The sequence below is a fragment of the Phoca vitulina genome, unplaced genomic scaffold (genome assembly GCF_004348235.1).
Source record: "Phoca vitulina isolate PV1807 unplaced genomic scaffold, GSC_HSeal_1.0 scaffold61, whole genome shotgun sequence".
Lineage (NCBI taxonomy): Eukaryota > Metazoa > Chordata > Mammalia > Carnivora > Phocidae > Phoca > Phoca vitulina.
The window spans coordinates 6626784-6653895 of NW_022589764.1; the positions used below are offsets into that span (position 1 = coordinate 6626784).

Genomic DNA, 27112 nt, shown 5'->3' on the forward strand with positions numbered 1-27112 from the left:
AGGGGACACGAAACACTTGGGTAAAACAGCTAGTTTTGCCCAATATTTCATCAGAATGACGAGGCCGAGTAAATATTAGTCAGTCAGACTGACAGCTAATTGATGTGGTTTGTATTCAACTAGACTGATTTAAACAGGGGGATTTCGCTTGCGATTCTGAATTCATAATTGGGTCAGATGTCTCTCTGCTTTCCCCGCGGCTACAAATTTAATTAGTGCTGCGAGAAAGCAGTTTCCAATCGCGCGGAAGTCGCAGGCAGGGCTGGAATGTGCAGGCTGTTTACCTTTTCTCTCTTTCTTCTACAGTGGAACGATGCTTTGATAGCAGCCGTGCCAGGAGCTTATTAAGCTCTTGTATAAAAAGGACTTTTATTTGAAAGAAGCCTAACTGCCACAGTCTTTGCTAAGAGAAAGTCTATCCTTCCTTCTCGTCCCTTCAAGGACACGGCTGATGGCTGGGAATGGTTTGCCCTAGTCCCAAACGGAAGGGAGTACTCTGGATGCACCTCAAAAGCCCCGCACCTTAGATGCTGCAGCGGAGGCGGGTCTGGACACACCCACCCCACGCCCTCAAGCCTTCCCCGGGCTCCTTCTCTGCTGCCTCACAATCTCATGCCCGATTCCCGTGCCCTGCTCTGCTGGGAGCTCACCCAGGGCGGACACCAGCTGGGTGGGCATCTCTGCTTCCCTTGGGGCACAGGGCCTCGTGCCCAGCAGGTGCACAATCAATATTTGGGGAAGGAAAGGAAGTGCAGTCAAGTTGAATATCTTTTAATGTTTTTTTGGGGGGGGGGGGGTTTAGGTGTTTTGTTTGTTTTGTTTTGTTTTTTTAGTTTTTTTTATTTATTTACTAGAGAGAGAGAGAGCATAGAGGGAGAGGGAGAACCGGACTCCTCACTGAGCAGAGAGCCCAAACATGGGACTCGATCCCAGTACCCTGGGATCATGACCTGAGCTGAAGGAAGATGCTTAACCGACTAAGCCACCAGGCACCCCTGTTGTTGTTGTTGTTTTAAGATTCATTTATTTATTTATTTTGAGAGAGAAAGTGAGTGAGTGGGGGGACGGGCAGAGGAAAAGGGGAGAGAGAATCCCAAGTAGACTGTGCTGAGCACAGAGCCCAACGTGGGGCTCCATCCCAGGACCCTGAGATCATGACCTGAGCTGAAATCAAGAGTCGGACGCTTGACCAACTGAGCCACCCAGGTGCCCCGGATACCTTCAAATGCTTTAAAATTTAGTCACTTAAAAAAAAAAAAAAAAAGGATGTCTATAAAACTCAGGGCCTATCTGAACTCTGCCGTAGTTCTAACAATGGAGAAACAGCTTAATTCTCAGAACGCCCTGTGGAAAAGGGGCCAAGAAATGCACTGCCCCATTATCTTCTCATTGCATGCTTCTGTTGGGGGATGGGGCGCCCCCATTCAAACGGCTTGCCCTTTGTTGTAACTATCTGCGCGGTCACAATTTAATAACTCTGAAGACTTCCGACGAAGAATAAGCATGTCGTCTTCACAAGACTGAGCACACTGCTTGCTTGGAAGTGAAACTGTGGAGGGCCTGGCAGCAACTCTCTTCCTAGCTCCGAAGTTTCTCAACGCTTTGACCGATGCTGCTACTATGAATCTCAGCACCCCCCTTGCAGCCTCAAAGAATGCACGTTTCTTTGGTGACCAGCACAGAGTACCCCTTCCTCTCAGTTTTACGCTGACGGAAGCATTGGGTCTGCTCATCCTTCTCCAATTGTCCCATTCTGTGGGGATCAGCAACCACAATCTGGCTCTGCTTCCAAGAGGAAAAAAATATACCAGCCCCTTTGAAAAACCATTCCTTCCAATTCCACGGTGTGAACGCACGTAGGTATAATCATAGCCCCCTATGACCAGGTGAGCTGATGTACGTTAAAGTGCTCAAGCACACAGTAGTCCCTCAATGAACATCGACTTCTTTTTCCCTGCTAAGAAGGAATAATGGGATTAGCATAATGCTTCATATCTATTTCCTTCTATCTATCCACCTATCCATTCGTCCACCCGCCTATAAAATCAATTCAGAAATATGTACAAGACACGTCTGCCTCGTCACAGCCCAATTACATGAATGAGTTCCATGAGGACCAGTTTCTCACGTGCTTGAAATCAGAACACCACGAAGTGATACTCTGGAGAAGCGTGTTTCAGGTACTGTGCCCAGGGATAGACCATCTCTCCCGCGCAACCCCCCCCCCCCCCCCCCCCCCCCCCCCGCCCCCCAGCTCAGCCATTATAAAAGGAGCCACGACGGTCAGTGGGGTGACCTGGGACAACACCAAGAACCCATTTCTCTATGGAAACTTTATTATAAATATTATGTGGGAATAAAGAAATAGTATTGTGTACCAGCTTGGAAACCCAAACTAAGATTTAGCACATTGCTTTTAAGAGAAGGCGATTTCCACGTTCGAAAACTATGATTTACCAACGGCCTCGTTTCTTTGTTGGGACTGCTACTGCTTCTCACGTGAACTTCATCTTCCCTCCTAGCACTCATCACCCTGTGACAGATCACCTATTTCTCTACTTACTGCTTCATTTTCTATCAGCCTGACCACCCACTCCAATGGTGCTGCTATGGACAGAGCCTGACCCATGGCTGGTATTCCAACGTCACCTGCTGAATGAAATGAAGTCCTCAAAAGTTAACCTGACCATCTTGAATTGTTAAGCTTACCAAGTATCTGTTGACTGGCGTTTGTGAAATATTAGTCTCAAATCTATTCAGAGAGGATGTATAATTCATGACCCAATAAACATGAATTATATGAAAACAAACTGTTAGCCCCTTGGCAAATTATACTTGTTCTAATCTCAAAGATCACATGAATTTGTAAGGGGAAAACAGTTATATTTACTGCCCAAGTTTTTAAATTCATGGTAACCATTAAGACATGTGTTACGACAGCCACAAAAACATCCATCAGCCCGATCTCTGATTTCATTACTAAAACACTAGCTTGAATTGCCTAGTCTTTTTGCTTTTGTGGGTAATATCCATATACTTATCTCCTCTGATTACTGTGTGTTTTGTTCATTTTTAAAGATTTAAAATATCAATAGATCTACACTCATTTGATCGTTGCTTCAAACTGAAGTCCAGAATTGAAATTCTCCAGTCTGACAAGGGACCACATATTCCGAGCATTCAGATGGTCTGATGTGTTGCTGTGCGTCTGTCTTGCTTTATTCAAAGCGGATAAGGAAAACTAATGACTACGTAGCATCACGTTAAAAATCAAGACTCAGTTATTTTTAGAACCACAGACCCAAACTAAAAGCAAACAACACTCCAGGCCTTAGGAAAGGGCCCTGTCCTGGGAGCAGAGATCTGTACCTGGGGGTCCATTCTGAGGAAGGTATGAGGGCCTCTGCTACTCAAGGTCGATCTTTTAAAGGTTTTGCTATGATAAAAATGGTAGTAATCTTCCAGGTTTCCAATCTGCAAAACAAGAAGCAGGATGTTATCAGTTAATACAGTCTTTTTAAAATTTTTTTAAGATTTTATTTATTTGAGAGAGAGAGAGAGCACACGAGCAGGGGGGAGGGGCAAAGGGAGAGGGAGAAGCAGACTCCCCACTGAGCAGAGTAGATGCAGGGCTCGATCTCAGGTCCCTGAGATCATGACTTGAGCCAAAGGTAGACACTTAATTGACAGAGCCACCCAGGTGCCCCCAGTTAATAGTCTTATAACCAGCTTCAAAAATCCTCCATCCCACAAAAATCTCCCCCTTCTCTGAGAGACTCATTCTGCTCCCAAAGGACACACACTCTCCATTACGCTTTCCCACTCATCTCTCTGGCCAATATTCAGCGTTTACAAACATGAAGGTGGATTTAGATACTCCTTTTGGGACAAACAATGCAGGGTAGTATTTCCAATGAAGCACATGCTCTTCCAGATCTTGTGGTAAGTTCATAGCCTTTAAAATTTGTACTCTCTTGGCCAAGTTTTGTAGACAAGAATTAATGTTCACTTAGGGTCAAGCATCCCTGAAGTAGCTAAGTTAGTGTCAAATCAGGCCTGCACCAAAATATTCATTTATAAACAAACTCCATACTCTCCACCCCACGGGTAAACTGAAATATCTAAGAACGAACGTTCGCTCCCAAGCGCAACAAGGGAGCCAAAGAAAACACGCGGGTCCATCTGCTTGGGGATTGTGAAAAGGTCAGATGAGAACATCCAAACGCCCAGGGTGTCCCAATTTTCTGCCAGGGGTGGTTTGTCGAGACAGAATGCAGCTTGAGGGCTGGACAGAACCAAGAGAAGCAATGGATGTGGCCTTCAGGACAGGCGGGCCCTCGTGCCTCAGTGACCCTTGAGTATCAGGACGTTGTTCTCAGAAGACCTGTTTCTTGTTCTGACTTTTACTCGTTGTTGAAACTAGCTTGTTGGTCACCGTCCTTGAAAGCAGAGCTTTTTAAATGAGACTGGACCGAATATTACACAGACTTTCGAGCTGCCCTTCTCAGCCAAAACTATCCTAGTTTCTTTTCCAGTTTCTGATCAAAGGACGAATTTAGGACAATTTGTAGTCTAGAGTGGCACGTATGTGGTGATTCCGATACAAACATGGTTCAAACCCTGCCTTCCCCCTTCACCACCACTGGCCATGTGACCTTGGGCAAGGGCATTCGCCCCCTGTGAATCTTGATTCTTTCTGTGTAAAGTGGGGCTCAAACTACCCAACCACTGGAGTTAAGAATAACTAAAGTCTGCAAAACTCACAACAACCTTTAGCTACACCCACCTCACTCAAGCCATTTTGTCTGCTGCAACCTGACCCCAGGAGGGTTGACCGGCCCGGGGAGAGACCTGGATGGATGTGGATGCTCTGAGTGGCCATTTCCACATCTTTCCACAAGGCCAGAGTCCTCCAGCACTCCCGTCCTCATTTCCAGCAATCCCAGGCAGCCTGGCTCCCTCCTGTTCCTGAGTGGCAGGAGATACCCTGTTTGTCCTTGAAATTAAAATCCTCCTTTTTCACTTAAGCTTGCTCCCGTGTGTTCCTGTCACTTACGACTATTGAACACTGAATACTATGATAGTCGTGAGGACTAAATAGGTATCCTCTGTATTGTGTCTAGAACCTGGTGGGTGTCACCCAGCGCTGGTTGGTGTGCGGAGCTGGGTGGGATTCTCTGTCTGACTCCTCTTCACGGCAACTCCATTCTCCTCATTGGGACCAGGATGCTTTCGATTTTGGCCAAATCTGGGTCTGCATTCTAACTCGACCCCTTCCTGCGGGGTGACCTGGGCTTAAGACCCTCTTTGAGTCTTAGTTTCCTCATGAAAACAGGAACTACTGCCTTGAAGTGTTGCTCTAAGACTTAAATTACATAAATCTAGAGAGAGCAAGCAGAGTGCCCAGCAGGTAGTAAGTGCTCAACAAATGGTTTTCCACAATGAACATTCTCAGTTCATTTTCTACCTCGAGGCATTTTTTTCCTACGACCATAAACCTCATGATTTTGGCCCTATTTTGCACAAAAGCACTTTTATTTCTCCTACAGATAAGTCACCTTGCTCACTTCTTCAACAAGAGTTCATTGCCATATATGTCATGTATGTCGAAGGCTCCTCCTCACACACGCCAGAGCTGTGATTTAGAACCAGAAGCAATAATGGAGTCTTAACTTCGAGCCGTATTTAATTAGCCTGTTTGCTTCTGAGCTGCCACCATCCCTGGGCGATGTTTCACAACTTCTGGTCTTTTAACTCTGGCCATTCAAGTCAATTCCCATTCAGGGACATGGAGAAACTAAGAGGTGAATCAAATTTGCTGGCAAAGGGATGGATGGCTTGCAGAGCTGCTGACCCTAAGCAAACCCATACCAGGGCGGCCCTGAAAGCCATTCAGGGCAGCACCTGGCCTTAGGGCAGCCACGCCGGGCCAGAGGCAGCCAACCCCAAGGCCATCCAGCTCCCTGCCTCTGAGCCACCATGACCATCCTTAGCAATGGCTCAAAGGGTCTGAGCTAACGAGAGCTGTTCTGCTTGAGCAATCCTTTGGAAGAAGAGATGCTCCCCCATAGTGCTGACCGAGTGGCATCAGTGACCAATGCCACATCTGTTTGGAAACTTCTGTCCAGCCCAGCATGGGGGCTGAGGGTCTGGGAAGGTCCACTCCCGGTGCAGAGGAGAAGGGGACACCAGCCCAGGTTGTCCTCCTGCCCCTACAAAGCTAGCTGCAGAAGAAGCTGGAATGTGTTTCAGAAAAAAAGGCGAGGGGGTCAGGGCATTGCCTGTTCATAAATTTGAAAGCAGCTGAAGGGTCCTTCTGAGATTCTGGGTACCTCTGTCCACCCTCTGGGTCCTTATGGAGTAGGGTTGAGGGGGAGGGAAGCAGCCACAGTCCTTCCTCACAACCAAAGATTTGAGGCCAGATAGTGTAATTCAGGGCAGCATGGGACAGAAAGCATCACCCGATACTGGAACTACCGTGAGGGGAGGAAGAAGAGCCCAGATCCTCAGGAGGGAGAGCCTTGACTCCCTGGTGGGCACACACAGTTTGCAGACCAGATTAACGTGATGCCCCTGAGGTAGGGCTACAACTGTCCTCCCAAAGCCTGTAGAGAAGCTGTGGTTAATAAAATACCAATTCATTCAGAGTAGGGAGTGGAAAACTACGGCCCATAGGCCAAATCTGGTCTGCCTCCTATTTATTTTATTTTTTTGGAGGTAAAATACACATAATATAACATTTACCATGTTAACAATTTTTAAGCTTGCATGCAGCTTAAAGACCGCTGAGTACAATGTTGTGTGGCCAACACCACCATCCACCTCCAGAACTTTTTCATCTTCCCAGACTGAAACTGCACCCATTTCACTAACTCTCATTCCCCCCTCCCCACCATTCTACTTGCTGTCTCTGTGAGTTTGATAGCTAGGGATAGCTTGTATGAGTAGAATCATTTGTGCTTTTGTCACTGGCTTATTTCCCTAAACATGATGTCCTCAAGGTTCATCCATGTCGTGACGTTTGTCAAGATATTTTTCCTTTTTAAGGCTGAATAATATTCCCTTGCATGTGTGCACCACATTTTGTTTATCCATTTACCCACTGATGGATACATGGATTGCTTCCTCCCTTTGGTTGTAGTGAATGATGCTGCTATGAGTATGGGTATGCAAATAGCTGTTCATGATCCTGTTTTCAGTGCTTTGGGCTATAGATACACCTCGTGTTTTTATCAATCAAGCTTTACTGGAGTACAGCCACACCCATTCATTGACCTACTGCCCGTGGCTGTTTTCATAGTAAGATGGCAGAATTGTGGGGTTGCTACAGAGACCCTCTGGCCCACAAGCCTAAAACATTTCATATGTGGACTTTACAGAAAGAGTCTGCCAACCTATGATTTAGAGCATTCGCTGCTGGGCGTATTTTGGGAGTCCAGCAAAGGCTCTGATAATGAACGTGGCTTCATGACGATGAACAAGTCCTTCTCTGGTCCTCAGCTCGCCTGCCACAGCAGCATCGACCCCAGGTATGCCCTTCCCAACTCGGGGAGTTGCTCCTTAATATCTCTGGGTGCCTACGGGAGCTAAGAGGACAGGATGGGTGGGAAGCCCCCATTCTCCCATCCGAGTACTAACCAGGCCCGACCCTGCTCAGCTTCCGAGATCAGATGAGATCGGGCACATTCAGGGTGGTATGGTTGTAGACTGGAAAGCTCCCATTCTCGAACAGGGTCACTGGGGACATGGCCACTGGCCTGGTTAAACATGAGGGACACCTGATCGTTCTGTGGCCCTGACCTACAGATGAGGGTATGGGAAAGAAGCACGGGCATGGCCCCATTTTACAGATGGGAAAGAAAATAGGCCCAGGGAGTTAAGCCCCATTGTTACCCTCAGAGTTTCCCAATTCCTGAACCAGCAATTTCCCCTCTCAACCCACAGATGAGTAGGTGACAAGACCTGACACCAAATGACCTACAGTACACAAATTCGGGTTTAGGATGATTGCAACGCATTTGGTACACCTTCAGGGTCAAACTGACAAGAGCCGGAATCATAAGAATGGATAGAAAAACAGGGGCAGCATAAAGACTTTTTGAATTCAAGGTAATCTCCTAAGTGAGGAAATGTCCTTATTTTGATTTGATTTCTGCACTAAGTAGCTTCTCCTACCGGTTTGGCAGGCCTGGCGATCCCATGCCATCCCGCGCTATGGCCCCGGGGTGGTGTTTACACCAGGCCCCCCTGTGCTCCCGTGGTCACCACTCATGTGCTCTGTGCACCATGTCCCGAGCCAGGATGGAAGCAGCCTACCTTTATGAACACGGGGTGCAGGGGCTCCCACGGAATCCTGCTGTTTGAGGGCCCCGGTGGCCTCCCCTCCCTTCCCCTCCTTGAGAACGGAAGAGAAATTCTTCCCCCAGCATCCCAGGCTGCCTCCCCGTCCTGCTCAGCTCTGAGAGCTTCCAGAACCCAACTGGCTCTCCATCGATGAAGCTGATCTCTAGTCTACAAGGTGTCTTTTTTTTCAAGTCATAACATAAAATTTCAGTAAGTGCCTTTTCTTTCTTGTCCGTGTATTTTCAGGATGCATTAATTAGAGCCAGTCCCTCAGTACCCCATCCAAGAAAATGAACAATCTGCTGAATATGGAACGCTCGTGTCTCTTTACTCAACAGTGATATGTAATTATACACATTAGTTGATAAAATTGGTAACATCATTAAAACATCATTAAAAACCCTGCTAAGTGTTCTGGGCCAGAGCATTGCAAGAAATGAGATCAAAGAACCCACAGTGAAAAGAGTTGAGCGTGGTTTCTCCTTAACATGGTACTCTATTAGCCTCTAAAAAAAATTTAGATAATGGATGCATACAGTACGAAATATGGACAATACAAAGGTGCATAGAGTTCGTAGGGAACGGCAATTCTCCCTCCTTCTCCTGCCTTCCAGCCACTGAGGGTCCCTGACTTTTACTGGCTGCCCCTGGCTCATAAGAGCAGCTGACCCTTGCTGAGCGCTCACTGCGTCCCAGGCAGGAAACTCACAGTTTAGATGCATTCACCTGTTTGATTCTCACAACAGCCCTAATGCAGTAGATGTTATGATTATCCTCATCTTGCAGTTGGGGAAACTGAGGCACCGAGTGGTTAAGTAAGACCACATCTTTAGTAAGCAGCACCACCAGGATTTGAGCTCAGAGTTCACACTCACAACCATCACCCCTTTGCCTCTTGACACATTTCCGGCATCAGTGGCCACGGGGGACCCCATTCACCTTGGTTTTCACCCTTAGCAGCAGGTTTGTTCACAGAGGGCCAAGCGGCTCAACAAGTGTCCACTCTCCTTCATTTCAAGCAGAAATCATGAGAGCCATATATTATATTCCATGCACGTATCTATCCCATTACATCCATACGTGAGCGTATGTGTGCATATGTACATATGGACACGTGTTTATGTATTTATACGTGCATATATGTATCTGGATGTGAATGTATGTATTCACATATGTGTATACACATGCATGTGTGTATATGGAAGTGCAAATGTTTATGAGTGTATATTTGTATGTATGCAGATACATACGTGTGTAGGTATATGGATGTAGGAGCGTATACGTATGTACACATAGGTGTGTGAGCGTGTATATATACGTGTATGTGTGTATTCAGATATGTGTGTATATCCACGTGCGTAGGTATACAATTGTGTGCGGGTGTTTATGTAAGATTCACGAACAAATGGCTCTGAAATACAACCAGGCAAGTCTTCGGCTTTCCCACAGCCCTCATAGCCACGTGGACCTCCTGAGCCTACTGCTAATTGCCCTAATTCAGAAGTTCTGGGTCCATGGCCTCCACCTTGGTCAGAGTCAGCGGACAGCATGAGCACAGCGGCTGTGGACCAGCCCCCTGCACCCCCCCAGATGAAGGTTCCAGTTCTAGGGGTCCCAGTCGCCACTGCCCATCTGGATTCTGAAACTTCTCCCTGGCAGACGCGGAGCTGCATCCAGGGACCGTGTTGAACCCCTTTCCAGGAGGCTGCCCGTCCCTCGTCCGGCCAATCCCCACTGGCCTTCCAGGCTCGGCTCAGTACCAGCTCCTCCGTGAAGCCTGTCCCACCCGCGTGGGTGCCGAGCATACCTGTGCTCTACAGGCTGAGTCCTCGGGGGCCCAGGCCATACCCTAGCCATCTCTGTCCTTGTTCCTGGCAGAGTGTAGTAGAGGGGAGCAGCCCCCGTGATGTGCGTGTCCCAGATGACTCAACCAGAGCAGCCATCCTGGGGTCGGCGTCTTCTTGCCACCCTCACTTGCTTCCAGATCTGCTCCTCCTCCCGAGGAGTCCCTTGTCTTGCTGAACGGCACCATGTCCTCCACATGTGTCCAGTGCCACCGAACCCTCTGCAAGTGACCTGTTGAAGGGTTCAAGCCTGGCTGAACCCCATCGCCACCGCCCCAGCAGAGGTGGCCCCGTTGCCCTGCTTGAACCAAGGCAGGTCCCTGGCCTCTGACTCTCTTCTGCACCATTACATTGCCATTCCCACTCCAGCTCTGCCTCCTCTCAGTGGAGGAAGCCTCAGCCCCTCATGGGGCACATAAAGATCACCACTGGGCCACGCCACCTCTCGGCCACGGGCCTGGCCCCGCCTGCATCATCTCTGTCCTCCGGTGATGCTGTGTGCGGGGGACTCTGCTGTCACCTGCTATTTCACACCTCTGAGCCTGCTTATACCAGCCCCTTCCCACAAATAAGACCACCTCCCACTCTGTTTTCAACCGTCCTCTGAGCTACCACTGCCTCCAGGAAGGCCTCCTAGACCTCCCAGGCCCAAGTCTGCCCTGGTTGCTGTCACCACCCTCCTTCCATCCTTCCACTGTAAGCTCTCAAAGACAGGAATTGTCTGTAAATCCTCAGGCCTTGGCCATGTCAGGAACGTGGCAGGAGCTCAAAAATGTTCAGTGAAATGAACAGACTTCAAGTGACACTGGAAGGACACACACGTCTTCCCCTTTCCCCTTACATATTGTCCAGTGTGGCCCTGGGGCCAACTAAGACCCCAGCCCCGTGACTGTTGTTTTGCCATTAGGGCTCTCTCTAGCCCCCCTCCCAGGACAGTCCTGAGGCTGTGGGGTCAGGCAGACCATCTACCAGCTGTGTGGCCTGGGCCGGGCCCCATGCAGCTCCTCTGATCTCCCACGGGTGCAGGCAGAGCGAGGCAGGCCAGCCATGACTCTGCACTCCATCCAAGTGGCCTGGCACCCCTCATTCATGGCGAGCTAACCGGCCTTGGAGAGGCAGCCTCTCGAGGACTACAGGTGGGATGAGTGTAAACAGCTTGCAAAGCCAAATAAGGAAGGGGCAGAAGCCAAGTGTGGTGGGGGAGAGGCCTGGGCTGGGGATGTTTACAGGAAGAGCCTCTCTTGTCCTGTTTTCTCCCCCCACCCCGCCCCCCGTAAATCTGAGTACATCCAGCTTCAAATCACTGCTTATATAGGGCAGGCGTGAGGTCCAGGGGATCTGCGGATGCTAGCAGCTGGGGTGCACACTGCCTTCCTGAACAAAAAGATGACCTGTCATTTTTTGCAGCTCCGAAGGCACGGTGTAGAGCCCCATCTAATATATTACATTTGATTTGCAGCAAGTCACTGATGAGCAGGCCAAATCCACCCCAAATGACATCGGATTGTTCCAAAGGTCCACCCGCCCACTCGGCCCTCCAATGAACGTGACCTCAGACGCAGGTGCAGTTCCCTAAGTCCTCAAGTCAGCAAGCCGGGCTGGGGGCCGGGGGGGGGGGATTGGCTAAGTGCATGCTTTGGTCAGTGCACAAAAATGCCACCCCACCTCCCCAGGCTCCCACGGTTAAATCCGCCTCACGGGAACAGCTGATAAGCAGCCACAAAATGTCACAATTCAAGGTCTCAGAAATGAATGGGCTGTAGATGAGACTTCTGACTTTGCAAAAAAAAAACCCTCTTCACTTTATCACTCCCAGAGCCTGCCCTTGGCTGGAAACAGATGTTTCAAGCCCCGTCCACTTGCGGGTGCAGCGTGCCGGCTTCTGGAGCTGCTGGTCTTTATGGCTGGCATCTTCCGGGGGGGCCCTTGGCTTTGGGGGAAGAGTCTATGTTTCAAAGTCATGGGCGTCAGAGTTCAGTTATATAATATTATTGATCCCACTTGATCTGCTTACGAGAAACATAACTAATTAGAGCCTATAAAACCCTACACACCAAATTAATTCTGTCTTGCTCTGGTGACTCCCCTACCTGAAGAAAATTATAAATATAGATGGCCACTGAACCTATATTTAGCCAGCACTGAGTTACCTGGTATTTATAATTAAGGAAGTCCAGAGAGGGAGAATGAACATTTTGTTGTTATTTTTTAAAGCCTTAAAAAAAGAAAAAAAACCCTGCTTCCCATTTCGGTCACATATACACATAGCGACATTCTGTTACTGCAATAATTACAATTCTGACCCAAGTTAAGATTATTGCACAATTTCCTAGTCTCCTAAAATTGCTTTCTTCAACACATATCCACCCAGAGCCTGCAATTAAGCTGCTCAACTTCCTACAAATTCCTGAAAAATCATTAAGTTTTACTTAGCAACCTTCATTTTTCTCTTCCCTGAAGTTGCCAAACCAAATGGTCTGGCCTCCTATGAGGAGGTTTAATTTATACATCTGGCCTCGACCTCTACCTTTAACATCCACAAAGAGCCATCTAAAAAACTCTATACAATCTTGACTTTGAAGAGCTTCCTTTTAAACCATTTACTGGTTAAAGGTCTCTTTACAGGTGTCTGGAATTAGTCATTTTACCAGATTTCTAAACCCAACCCTCCTTTTGTATTTATTTTTGCTTCATTTTGACTGAAAAATAAAAAGTAAGACTCCTCCTCCTGAAAAAATTCAATCCTAAAGCCATGTGGGGTACAGCACGGCTTCTGGTGCATGAAACTTGTAGAGTTTCAGTTTGGGAGGATGAGAAAGTTCTGGAGACTGATGGGGGGAGACCTGGGGCAGCCCAGAGCAGGTCGGTGCGGGGGGAGGTGTCCAGGCTGGGAGGGGGCAGCCCAGTCTGCATGTCAGAGCCCAAGTGGGTGAGAAGCACATCCACATGGTGAGATGTAGACAGAACACATGCACACTGGTTACCCACAGGGAGAAGGATCAAATACGGTTAACACACTGGGGCAACGAGAGCATTTTCTCACTGTTGGAGAAGAAAACTGTTAAGAACTCTGTGGTGTTGGATTGGAATTGGATAACCGTGTGAATTTAGTTTTCAAGACAGATAAGTAGACAGACAGACACACACACACACACACAACCTCTCCTCACTGGACAGGCCTGTGAGCAAGCAGCAGCACCCAATAGCAGTGAACCCACCCAGAGCCCGGATCTTGGCTTCTAAATACCATTTTGTACTAAAGGGAACCAGGGCTTCTTGGAGAAATGGCTGACTCCAGAGTCAGGGCAGGGAAAATGCAAGAGGAATCTGTAAGACCACATTTTGGGAAGAGAGCAAGAAAGGGCTCCAAGAACCCTGGAGACACATCACTAGTATACAGAAGCAGACTTGAAAGGCACCCACAGGCCAAACTAGGGGCCAGTAAATAATCACTTTGCTCTCGTAGGTTGCAGTCCAAGAATAAAATAGGAAACCATGAGTCCATACAGATATACTTAATAACAAATCCCAAGCTGTATACCAATTGGCTATTTTTACATGGTCTCGAAGTATCTCTCTGCAAAATATTTACTAATTTATAAAGGGGAAAGGAGAAACTTGACAGGCAGACAAAGCCCCTTAACCGGGTGATCAACAGGCGCACCACCAGCCCAGAGGCAAACTGAAACGGGGTCGGATGCAGTGACTCACTTCTGTGAGACTCTTGCCCAAAGTGCAGAACCTGAACCTCACCGTGAGCAAACGTCAGACAAAACCCCAACGGAGGGACCTTCCACAATATAACTGGCCTGACATTGGCAAGTGCCAAGGTCACAAAAGTCAAGAGAACGTTGAGGGAACCACTCTAGACCCTGAGACAGTAAGGAACAGTGCTGTGTGAAGCCATATTGGAGCCCAAGGCCGAGGAAAAATCAGTAATGCTGATTTTTATTTAATTTTTATTTAAATTTCTGAGATTTTGTTCACTGTGGATTTTATTAATTTCAAATTTTAAAATATTGCATCAAAATGTTATTTACTGGGCGCCTGGGTGGCTCAGTTGGTTAAGCGACTGCCTTCGGCTCAGGTCATGATCCTGGAGTCCCTGGATCGAGTCCCGCATCGGGCTCCCTGCTCGGCGGGGAGTCTGCTTCTCCCTCTGACCCTCCCCCCTCTCATGTGCTCTCTCTGTCTCATTCTCTCTCTCTCAAATAAATAAATAAAATCTTTAAAAAAAAAAAAAAAAAAAAAAATGTTATTTACCTCGATTACTGAGTTTTCTTCTGGCGTCTGTCCCTTATACTTTGTGCCCAAGGTGAGTACCTCACCCCTCCTCATCCTAGGCCTGACCCCACGAAAGAGCCCCGACAGATGTATGTCACACCTGACTGTGAACAGGACCCTTTCCCGTGAAGACCACTGTTGGACAGTTGGCAACAGTGACTAAGGTGCGAGGATCAGATGGTGCAAGGTACCATCCGCAATCCCCTCGTTTCCGTGATGCCACAGTCCTGCACACACTGGCCCTGTTTATGAAGAAAGACGTACCAAAGGATGAGGTGTGATGAGGTCAGCTCAGTGATGTACTCTCAAGCAGCTCAGAAAAAAGCTGTATACTGCTCTCCCAATTCTTTTTGAGAGTCCATGATTATTATGATCATTTTTAAAAAAGAATATTTTAATTGCCAGATCTCCTGAAAGCTTCCAGAGAAGCCAACACTCAGATTCTACAAGAGTTCTCCCAAGTTTTTAATATCAGAAACTAATTTTAAAACGTTAACACCACTGTGCAGCCTACAGGCCTCAGGGATCCCGTGGTCCCTGCAATGGAGAGACCCAGACATGTGGTCTAGACTTCCCTGACTCTAGGAGGCCCGCTGCTTACCTTTCTCTTTCTGAGTATGCAAGACATAAGGGCATGGCCTTATCCTCAGAAAGTCTCAGCTGGAAAATGCACCAGGGACATGCTCAGATTTGCTCTTAGCAAAAAGCATCTCGGCTTGTGAATGGAATGAAGCATGTGACTTTCGGCACCAATGGTCACGCACAGCACACCCGGCAGGCTGGTTACACCGAAGATCCAAGAGCAAAGCGACACTAAGAACCCAAGGAAACCAGGTGGGGTCCATCTGGGGATCTCCAGAAAGAGAGGCCAGCGCTGGGCTGTCGTTTGGGGCTGCTTAACTGAGGAAGGTCAGAAGGCTGCAAGGTTTGGGGAGGCGGAAAAAAAAGAAAGGATTTTTGTCCTTATGAAAGATATGTTTAAAATTCAAACTTTAATATCTAAAACAGTCTCACTGGAGAGCAGTTATCCTAAGGGAAATTAAAAAGGATTTTAGAGAAATTAATCTTCAAAATTTTCACTTTAAAAATAAATAGCTCCTATACCCCAAAGAAGTGAAAGCAAGGACTTGAATAGATATTTGTACACCCATGTGCGTATCAGCACTGTTCACAATTGTCAAAAGGAGGAAGCAATCCAAGTGTCCGTCAATGGATGAATGTGGTCCATGCATACAACGGATTATTATTCAGCCTTAGAAAGCAAGGAAATTTTGACCCACGTTACAATATGGGTGAACCTGGATGACATTATGCTCAGTGAAACAAGCCAGTCACAAAAGAACGAAGATCGTATGATCCCCCTTTGATGAGGCACCTAGGGTGGTCAAATTCACAAAGACAGAACGTAGAATGGTGGCTGCCAGGGGCGGAGGGAGGAGGAATGGGGAGTTAGTGTTCACTGGGTAGAGTTTCAGTTTGGGAGGATGAGAAAGTTCTGGAGACTGATGGTGGTGATGATTGCGTGACTATGAGAATGCATTTAATGACACCAAACTCTACACTTAAAAATGGTTAAGATGGCAAATTTTATTATGAATATTTTACCACGGTAAAAAAACATATCTCTTCCACATTCTCTCCGCACCTCTCCTAAAACTGACTCCTCTCCTGTGTCACGCGGGGTGCTGGGGACCTCAGCCCCAGTGACAGAGGCATTTGGAGACGCACGAAGGAGAGGGTGCAACCAGCCCCAAGGAGCAGATACAACAAAGCTGCCCAGCTATAATTACTAACTACTCTTGGTTCCAGGCAGCTCATCCCCCTCCTGTGTTTCTCTCTATTATGTGGTTTCCCTTCCAGGGGAAAAGGATACCGGGGAGGAGATAACACTCTTGGAGACGGGCCAAGTTCACCTGACCCCATCACCCCAGCTTCCTTTTATCCAGATGTCCAACCCCAGGGTTGGCCTTGAAGGTCTGCTGACCAGACAGCCCCATACCAACCTCCTAGGCTGACCTCGGGGGTTTTGCCCTCCTGAGACAGGCAGCTTACGTTACATGAAGATACGGAAAACTTTAGTCCAGTCGCATTGGTGCCCGAGCTCAATAATGCCAATTAAAAACAGGCGTAAAGAGAAACATGCTCTGTCATTTGGCTTCTGTGACTCAACCCCAAGCCAGTGATTAAAAATGAAGAAGCCACTGATGAGGCAGCTGTCATGATTTCACCAAAACACGACTCGAGGGATACCCTTTCCCGGTTGCAAAGCACATCCTCGTTTGTAAACTAAAAACGGGGCTTGCTGCGATCCTTTTCAGGTTAGCCCTCTTCCTGCGGCGTGTGGGGCTTTTCGTGCAAGCCACTGTGCTAAGGAATCAGGGACCCAGAAGGGCTGCCCGTCACTGGCCCCCAGCTTCTCCTCTCTCAAGGGAGGGGCTGGATTCACTTTTCTCTCCCTTTCACGCTAACATGATGGTTTATGGAATATTTGGCAACAAAAAATTTCGACAGAACCTCTGTATTCAAAGTAAAACTTCAGAAGCGAGAGGTCATTGTGGGAAGGAGAGTGGAAGAAAACATACCCAGCCCTCTCACCTCTGCCTGTGATTCACTGAGACAGTGCACGCGACAGTGCCCTGTGGACAGGGGACCGGATGAACAGCCCCTCCCCCCCACCCCCAGTCGCCAGCTCTTCTGCAGTGACCCTGCTGTATATTTACTGCGAGTGTCTTAATTTCTTTGCACCTCTAATTCCCTTTCTGTGCAATGGGGATTAACTGTCCCACCTCCATGGTTGTTGGGAGGGTAAATGCGGTTGGCACATGGCAAGCTGTCATGCAGATCGCTCTTTTCACCTCATTTCTTACAGAAAAGAACATGAGCGCATCTCACTTGCCACAAAGCCAGTTGCAAAGTCGGTTCAGGAACAAATCCCATTTGCCCTTTGATTCTAATTAAAAAAAAAAAAAAGTGGACTTCTTTATCAGGGGTTCCTGTGGGGAAAATAATCTCTCCTAGACGGAAGCAAAAAGGTCAGCATGCGTGGTATCACCCTGCTGGCCAGGCCTGTGGGGCATGTGGGAAGAGCAGCTGTGCTCTGGGCACTCAGGGGCGTGCACACCTGCCGGGACGCAGCGCCACACGCATGCGGCTCTTACCGTCCTGGCGCGTGATATTCTCCCATGTCGGCCGGTCCAGGGGTTTTTCAGTTCCCTGAGACTAACTTTTCTCTCACCCCTTTCATTCCTCTCAACTGTTATAAAATGCGGCTGCCAATAAATGATCGATTCCAGGCTGACACATTTTTTATGGTTCTAGACTTCTGATTCTGTAAAACGAATTCATGCCTTATGTCATCATTCATGTACCCAAGTCTGCAAAGATAAATTCACTTCAAGTGAGAGACATGCTCATTAGGTACTGTGAGATCCTGTCTGATTTATGGTCACCACTTGCTAAAGCTGAGAACTGGCATTTCTAACGCATACCTTTACCTGCAGACACTCCGATGACACATCCCCTTAACAGGTGGAACTGGATCCAGCAATTTTCTTGGCGACTTGCAATGCAATGGCTACACACCTGCTCTCAGAGGGCTTAGTGGCTGTTCTTCATGAGCTGGGTGATCAGTGAGGACCTGACAGGGCTGGGCTGCTTGTCCGCTCCCTCCCTGGGAATGACCGGCAAATTCCCACTGCCCTGCCCCCACCCTCACTCAACGCTATTTCTACCAGATGTTGCTGGGAGGTTGAGCTAGGGTGTGGCAGAGGGAATGCGTGTCATGAAACCCAACAGGACACCAGCAATCTGTGGTCACTTTCCCCCTTGCCCTGCCTGTGGCCCTGTAGGGAAGGGGCCAGTTCTTCCTGTTTTTCAAGAGAAGCTAGAAATTCAAATATCCTATCTGAAATCTGCCAAGGTTTAAATGTTGAGAGCTATCCCAACTTTCTAAAAACATTCTAGTCAACATAAAATACACCTGGGGGGCTGGCTCTACTCATCCCTGGATCACCACGGGGCCTGGCTTCCCTGGAGGGCGCTCCACATGGCCCTCAGCAAAGCTCCTGGCTAGTGCTGGCTCACCCATCTACGGACCATCATCCATTTCCAGGGACCATGCCCTGCTCAGCATTTCACAAGCCATTCCCCCTCAGGGTCCCTGCTCAGCCAGAAACAGACTCCAGATCCCACGGTGTGTTTCACAGTACCAAAGGTTCCAGAATTCTCTGTAGATGGCCTCCTTTTGAAGACTTCCATTCTGTTCTGTCTCCCCAGTGACAAGTGCAGACACAAACTTAGTCAAACGATCACTCGGATTTCTCAGTGAGGGGTCTAACTACTCCACACGCCGCCTTTCTAACCTCTTTCTTTTCCAAATCCAGGCTAAGTTTAGCTGCTTTTCGTATACCTCTGTCAGCATCTACATAATTCCCACATATCCGCCTTACTTGGAAAAGCACAAATTGCCTTCCATTTCATTTGATTACCCCTACAAGCCCATGTAATCTTTCCTCGGGAATTTTTATGCACCTAGCTATTTACTACTGGCAGTTCTGCTGCTGTGGTTCTGCATGCCACATTTTCAAACAGAAGAGTTGTGCATGTGGTTTCTCCTAGCCAAGGAGAAAGGCTTTGGGATAGAAGAAAAGATCAGGGGAACAAAACCCTAAAACTCAACTTGTTTGACGGGTTGTCTTGACCCCAAGTCAAAGAAACCATCGCTACCTTGCTCCCGGCAACCAGAGATCCCAGAGCTTAATTGGCCTGCAAGTCATACCAGCATGCTGGGGGCATCCCCAGGCTGGCTAGGTGCTCACACAGCCAGCGCCTGCTGCATCCAGCCAGCCGTCTCTTCTGCCTGTCCAATGTAACAGCCTGACTTCCCTCACTCCAGCTACCCACACGTGAGTCCCAAATTCAGACACCAACTGCTCCTCACTCATCCCACACACTCAAATCCTCTCCAGGTCACCTCTTCCACCCACCACCTCCAAAGAGCCCCACCCAGCCCCACTACTAGCTCCTCCCACCGAACCTATGGGAATTGTTATCATTTTAAAAAATTTTTTAATGGAATGGAAAAATTATTTGCAAATCATATATCTGAAAAGGGGTTAATATCCACCATACATAAAGAACTCCTACAACTACAACCACAGCAATTTAAAAATGGGCAAAAGATTTGAAAAGACATTTCCCCAAAGAAGATATACAAATGGTCAATAAGCCCATAAGACATTACTAACCACTAGGGAAATGGAAATCAAAACCATAGTAAGATACCATATCATACATCTTAGGATGGCTACTATCCAAAAAACCAGAAAACAAGTGCTGGCAAGGATGTGGAGAAATCAGAACCCTGTGTGCTGCTGATGGGAATGTAAAATGGTACAGCAACATGTTTCTTCAAAAGTAAACATAAGTTTACCATATGATCCGGCAATTCCACTTCTGAGTACATGCCCCAAAGAACTGGAAGCAGGATCTTAAAGAGATCTATGTACACCCATGTTCATAGCAGCTTTATTCACAGCAACCAAAAGGTAGAAGCAACAAGTTTTCACTGACACATGAATCAATAGCCAAAATGTGATATATACATACAACGGAATATTATTGGGCCTTAAAAAAGCAGGAAATTCTGACACTTGCTACAACATGGATGAACTCTGAGAACATGATGCTAAGTGATTTGAGCCAGTCATAAAAGACAAATACTACATGATTCCACCTCTTTGAGGCACCTAGAGTAGTCAAATTTATAGAGACAGAAAGCAGAATGGTGGTTGCCAGGGGCTGGGAGTGGGGAGAGTTAGTGCTTAATAAAAAGTTTCAGTTTTGCAAGATGAAGAGTTCTGGAGATGAATGGTGGTGATGGCTGCCCAACAATGTGAATGTAATTAATGCCATCGAGCTGTACACTGAACAATGAAGATGATAAATCTTACGCTGTATGTATTTTGCATACAGGTTTTTTTTTTAAAGGCCTCAAACAAATATGAAAGTCTTCTACCCCTTTGGTATTTGCTATACACGCCTGTCTTAGTTGAAAACTCCCACTTACCTGATAACTTTCCCTAATAAATAGCACTTGTCCAGTTTTTCTCACCCTTGTTTTCCTACATAAGTATTCATGGCTCTTATTTTCACTCTTAGAAACACATGGGTTGGATGGTAAGTTCTATGGTCATCCTCCCAGGAAATGGTATCTCTATGCTTTCAAGGTTCACTGTGTTTCTTCTTTCCAAGTCCACATGACCTACTGTCACCACTCCTGTCCCTTGCTATACTCCTTATTACCATTATCAAGGAGCTCACCCTCCTCCTTTGTCACCATTTTGCCACCAACACATGACTGACACCCAGGTAAATGACCTTCCTAATACCCTGGCCTCAAAATTCCTGACTACCCTTATCCTCTCCCTGACCCCTCCATTCCAGCAACTGTGAGCATGGCCCCAGACAGTCTCCTCCCTCACCACGATTCTACCCTCCCACTTATTATGACCTGAGCACTCTGGATTCTTGGTCCATCCTGCCCTACCTGGTCCTGGGCCTTTCGGGCAGCTGTCTCCACCAAGCTCTCTTTAGAACCCCAGATTGCCTGTCCCTTCACCTTTGGTCCCCTTGCTTCTCCAGTCCCCAGGCATGTCTGAGGACATCCTTACCACTCAGTCACACCATTACCATGCCAGTATCACCCAGCTCAAATCACCCAGGCTTCTCCTATCTTCACCCCTCAGACAACTCTCTCCTGCCTCTCTTCTAAAGAACAGCCTTTCCCAGGGTCTCTTGTCCTTGCCCTAGTCACCTCCCTTCCCTCTGGCCCTCTCCCCAGAGCCTACACCCCTTCCTTTTCTCAAGAGTATTTATGTTATTCCCTCTGCCTAGGCCCTCCTCCTACCCACTAATTCTTCCAGGGACAGCCCAAATACCTGCTCCTCCTTAAGGAGTCATCAGATTCCAGAGGCCATAAGGCACACAGGTATTCCTAACCAACAGACGGTTACACATAGAAAAAGTCAATGGCGGTGGATGGGATCTGAGCACCTCTATCCAGAGGTGTACTCTGGCAGACTTAGAATTCTGCACCTAACATCAGAGGACAATACTATTCTCCAGACACACAGGACATTTTCAAAAACTGACAGGTCTAAAGCAAATAGCATATTTCTTCAAAGTTTCAAATAACTGCTTTCCAGGACAGCATAGGTCTCTGGTCATGGTGTGATTAAGTGAGACATCGGTAATATAAAGAGGGATTTAAAAATCCCACACATTTGGAAATTAATGAATACATGTATATATAACTCATGGGTCAAAGAAAGCATCATTTTGGAAATTTAAAAATACTTAAAATGTAATGAGTGAAAACACTAAATATGACAACTCATGGGCATTAATGACCATGACACTAGAAGGGAAGGGTCAACCTTAGGTGTTCATATTAGGAGTAGACATGCTGAACATTCATGAGATTATCTAACAAAAAAGTTTAAAAAAATAAACTAGAGAAGAAAAAAGATAATAAAGTTAGGAAAACTCTATAAAACAGAAAATAAGTTTATAATAATAAGACTCAACAAAGCCAAAAGTAGTTCTTTAAAAATCCAGCAAGATAGGCAGACCCACGGCAATACTAATTTAAAAAATGAGAAGGCACAAAGAATATTATAAATAAAAACAGAGATACAACTACAGATAAAGCAGAAAATTAAAAAATAATAAGGAAGCACTATCAATGATGTTAAGCTAACAAATTTGAAAACTTAGACAACATGAATCCTTGGAAAATATAACTTATGAAAACTAAAAAGAAATGCTCCTAAGACTAGTCAGACTTTCCATTAAAGACACTGAAGCACTAGCTAAACATCTTTTCTCTTTCCCACAAACAGGCCTAGAGAGTTTTATAAGTAAACTCTACCAAAATGTCAAGGTGTCAATAATCCCAGTCTTGCAGAAACTCTTCCAGAGAAGAGAAATGGTAAAATCTAGTGAGGCCAGATTATCCTTAGTGTTAAACAAGACAAGGACAGTATAAGAAAAGATTGTAAGTCCATTTTACCCATAAATATAAAAGCGAAACTCCTAACTAGAATATTAGAAAACCAAATTCAGCAGTGAGTAAAGAAGATAATCCACCATGACCAAGTTGAGTTTATTCCAGAAATGCAAGGGTATTTTAACACTAGAAAATCAATAAATGTAATTAACTACATTAACAAATTAGAAATACAGGAAAAGTTTTTGATAAAATTAAAAACCCATATGAGAAACTCTTAGCAAGTAGAAAGAGAAGGTAACTTCCTTAACCTGTTACAGAGTTGTCTATAAAAAACAAATAGCAAATATTAATAGGGAAGTACTGAAAGCATTCTCTGTAAAATCAAGAACGTTATCTATAAGCAATGTTTTTATTGCTCATTATACTGAAGGTACTAACCAGCACCACCAGCAATAAATAAGTAATTAGCTTAAATATTGCTCAGGAAGAAACAAAGCTAACATTATTCATTAGTGAAATGACTACATAGGAAACCATAACATCTATAGACAAATTATTAGAAAAAATAAGGGCGTTTATAGCAGGGTGGCTGGATATAAGGCCAATATAAAAAAAAAATCCATTGCATTTCTATACACTAGCAACAACTGTTAGAAAGCTTAAGGTACCTATAAGATGTGTAAGTCCTATACATAGTAAATTATTAAACTTTACCAAGAGATATTAAAGGAGACTTAAGCGAATAAATATACCATATTCATGGATATGAAGACCTCATATCATAAAGATATAACAGATATATCAAATAGATTTATATATTAAATAACATTTTAGTCAAATTTTTTTTATTATGTTAATCACCATACATTACATCATTAGTTTTCGATGTAGTGTTCCATGATTCATTGTTTGCATATAACACCCAGTGCTCCATGCAGAACGTGCCCTCTTTAATACCCATCACCAGGCTAACCCATCCTCCCACCCCCCTCCCCTCTAGAACCCTCAGTTTGTTTTTCAGAGTCCATAGTCTCTCATGGTTCGTCTCCCCTCCGATTTCCCCCCCTTCATTCTTCTCTTCCTGCTATCTTCTTCTTCTTTTTTTTTTAACATATAATGTATTATTTGCTTCAGAGGTACAGATCTGTGATTCAACAGTCTTGCACACTTCACAGCACTCACCATAGCACATACCCTCCCCAATGTCTATCACCCAGCCACCCCATCCCTCCCACCCCCCACCACTCCAGCAACCCTCAGTTTGTTTCCTGAGATTAAGAATTCCTCACATCAGTGAGGTCATATGATACATGTCTTTCTCTGATTGCATTTTAGTCAAATTTCTGACAGAGTTTTTGTCTGGTTTGTGGAACTTGTAAAATGGACTCAAAGTTAATATGGAAGAACAAAGGGCCAAGAATAGCCAGATACTCCTGAAAAAGAATACTTGCTCTACAAGATATCAAGCCTTATTATAAAGCTACAGTACTAAAGTTTGTGAGGCACTGCATCAGAGACAGAGAAACTAACCCATGGCACAGAAAAGAGAGATAAAACCCATGCAAATACGGAACTTGATTTATGCTGGAACATCAAAAATGAAAGGAAGGACTTATCACCTGATGATGCTGGGAAATTCCTATGGGGAAAAAAATTCCTACTTTTCATGTAATGTATGGTGATTAATATAGCATAATAATAAAAAAAATTCCTACTTTTCATCAAACACAAAAACAAATTTGAGCTAGATTAGGTACTTAAGTGTGATAAAACTAAAACTTTTAGGACATATGGAAGTGGGCCAGATAGCTCTATTTGCCCCTCAAAATCTACTTTTCAACTTCCTCCTCCTGGCTCTCTGCCCCAGGAACATGGACTCCAGCAGTGGGTTCCTTTGCCCTCTGCTGTGGGTTGGGTTTGGTAATGAACTACCCTGGGAAGAGATCAAAGGGAGGGCAGAGGGGAGTGAAGGTGTCCTATTTACTCCCCTGACCCTCCCTACAGGGTTACTTCAGGCTAGTTGTATCTCTCCCTGAAGGCCACTGCACTTCTTAGGGCACCTTGTCAATACAGTCTCTTCTCTTTATTCTTTTGGGGCCATGGGATGGAAAAAACTCTGCTATTAATAGTCCCCAGTAGTTTCTTGGAACAATGCCCACACCTTTGAAGAAGGTTAATCTACCTAGTAACCCCTCCTCAAAGGGTTACCCTAATTTGAGTGTGTCCTACCTTTCTTATTGAGACCCTGACAGATAAAGTCATCATTACTAGAAGTGGTCTTAAGATAGATCCTCAAAATTGGACTCTGGGATTGGGTTGTGCATATATTCCAAGAGCACTGGGATCATCACCTTGCTGAGGGCAGGGGTGTGTGTGTGTGTGTGTGAATAACGATAATCCACAGCATTTGGATTATATGCAAAACCAGAGCATTCTTGATTACACATAATGATACATGGGAATGAAATACAGGAGGAGGGTGAGGCATTGGGAGAACAGGGGGTGTGGCAACAGCAACTTGCAAAGGTTATAAGGTCAGGTAGATTCTGCATATGGCCCTACAGAGCATATATAGGGGAAAAAGAGAAATAAGCTAAAAACAATCAATTAAGAGCACACTCAGAGAACCAGAGGGCCCCCATGGCAGCCCCAAGAGTGTGATTTTAAAGTTCCAGAGTCAAAAAGCTGTGGAAATGCTCGACAGTCCTAGGTCTCTTATAAGTAGGAAGGATGGGGAAGAAGTGGGCCCATCAGACACAGGCAGACACAGGCTGCAACAGAAAACTCTGACCTCTTTTGTCGGCACACACAACACTCATGCCACCTGTGAGGGACAAGACCTCTGTGAAAAAGCCTTGCAACGGCTGCTACTAGGCCCCTGCCCTTTTTCCTTATGACCCAGTCCACATCCCTCACTGCCCAGACCCATAAAATGAGCTGGATCCTAGAGGTCCAGCATCTGCTTTGGGAGGAGAAGGCTAGTGGGCCCTGCAGGAGCCTGGAATATGTGTCAGAGTAAATTCGATGAGCGTGCAAGGAAGGAGGATGAATGTAAATAGCCCAGATCTGGACGAAATTTGAGGACATGGGTGCTTTCCCCACCATGAGAGTATTTCATGTGTAACTCAGATACCTAGGAGGGGTTTACCATCTGTAAGATTGGCTAGCCGACATTAAGAATGAACAAAAACCAATAGCCGGTGAGGCCAACCTGCTGGAACTTTCTGATCCCTGTGGAGCAATGGCTTGTCAAGCTCTAGCAAGCACTGAATGCCCTGGAGGGCTTGTTAAACCCCCATTTCTGGACTGACCCCCAGGGTTTCTAAGGAAGTAGGCATGTAGTAGGGCCCAAGAATTGGCATCTCTGGCATGGTCCTAAATGATGCTGCCACTGGTGGTCAGGTGGGAATCGGGAGAATGGGAATGTTGGAGGGCTATGTTATGTGAAACATGCTAAGCTACCCCTACCAACTGTCCCTTTACCAAGAAGTTAAGAAGATTCCTGGGTAAGGCACAGCAGCATCTCCAAAGAGCTCTGTGGTGGCTGCCCTTTCTATCCTGTGGATGACCAAAGGATGCTCCAATGGTCCTGGGTTCCTTCCCTACTGTCAATGGGAACCATGGGATCCTAAGAGGCAGAGGCCAGTGGTAGGTACAACTGACAGAGGCAAGGAGGGTGGGATACAGTGATGGAGTATAACTGATACGCTAAGAGAGGAGATAAGATGAAAATATCTAAAAGTCTCCATTATAATTAGAGAAGGTAGAAAAGTTGGGGTGGGGGGAAGACAAATGGAAACAGAAAACATGGTAGGTATTAATCTAATGATACCAACAATCACTTTAACTGTGAATGGTCTAAATATACCAATTAAAAGAGAATGGAAGAATAGATGGAAAAAACAACAGCTTTTGTGCTACAAAGGGCACTATCAAGAAAGTGAAAAGACAATCCACAGAAGGGGAGAAAATAGTTGCAGATCACATATTTGAAAAGGGACTTGAATTTAGAATATATAATAATAAAAGATAAGCCAATTATAAGTGGGCAAAGGATCTGGACAGTTCTTTAAAGAAGAGATACAAAAGGCCAACAAGCACATGAAAAGATGCTCAACAACATTAGCCATCAGGGAAATGCAAAAAAAAACCACGATGAGCGCTAAGATGGGCACAATAAAAAAAGACATAATAACAAGTGTTCATGAGGATATGAAGAAATCGGACCCCTTGTATACTGCTGATGAGACTGTAAAATGGTGGAGCCATTTTGGAAAATAGCCTGGCAGTTTCTCAACAGGTCAAACACTGAGTTATCATATGACTCAGCAATTCCACTCCCAGGTATAATCCCAGAGGAGTAAAAACATACCTCCACACAAAAACTTGTGCATGAATGTTCATAGCAGCATAATTCATAATGGCCAAAAAAGTGGAAACAACCTCAACGTCCATCAATTGAGAGACAGACAAAGCATCCATATACTGGTACAACCATACTATGGAATATGATTTGGAAATAAAAAGCATGAAGTACTGAGACATGTTACAAAATGAATGAGCCTTGAAAGCACACTAAGTGGAAGAAACCAGTCTTCTTCCAGAAGCCAGACCACCTATCGTGTGATTC

General features: G+C 45.9%; 1 protein-coding gene across 1 annotated transcript in view; it reads right to left on the minus strand.

Annotated features, from left to right (window-relative positions):
* Positions 1-27112, minus strand: part of PCSK6 (proprotein convertase subtilisin/kexin type 6) — a gene marked incomplete at its 5' end in the record, with an annotated part of 180610 nt that overhangs the window by 130716 nt on the left and 22782 nt on the right. The window contains one exon of the mRNA XM_032391278.1: positions 3370-3474. Coding sequence (XP_032247169.1) covers positions 3370-3474 — 105 coding nt within the window. The remainder of the gene's footprint in view (positions 1-3369; positions 3475-27112) is intronic.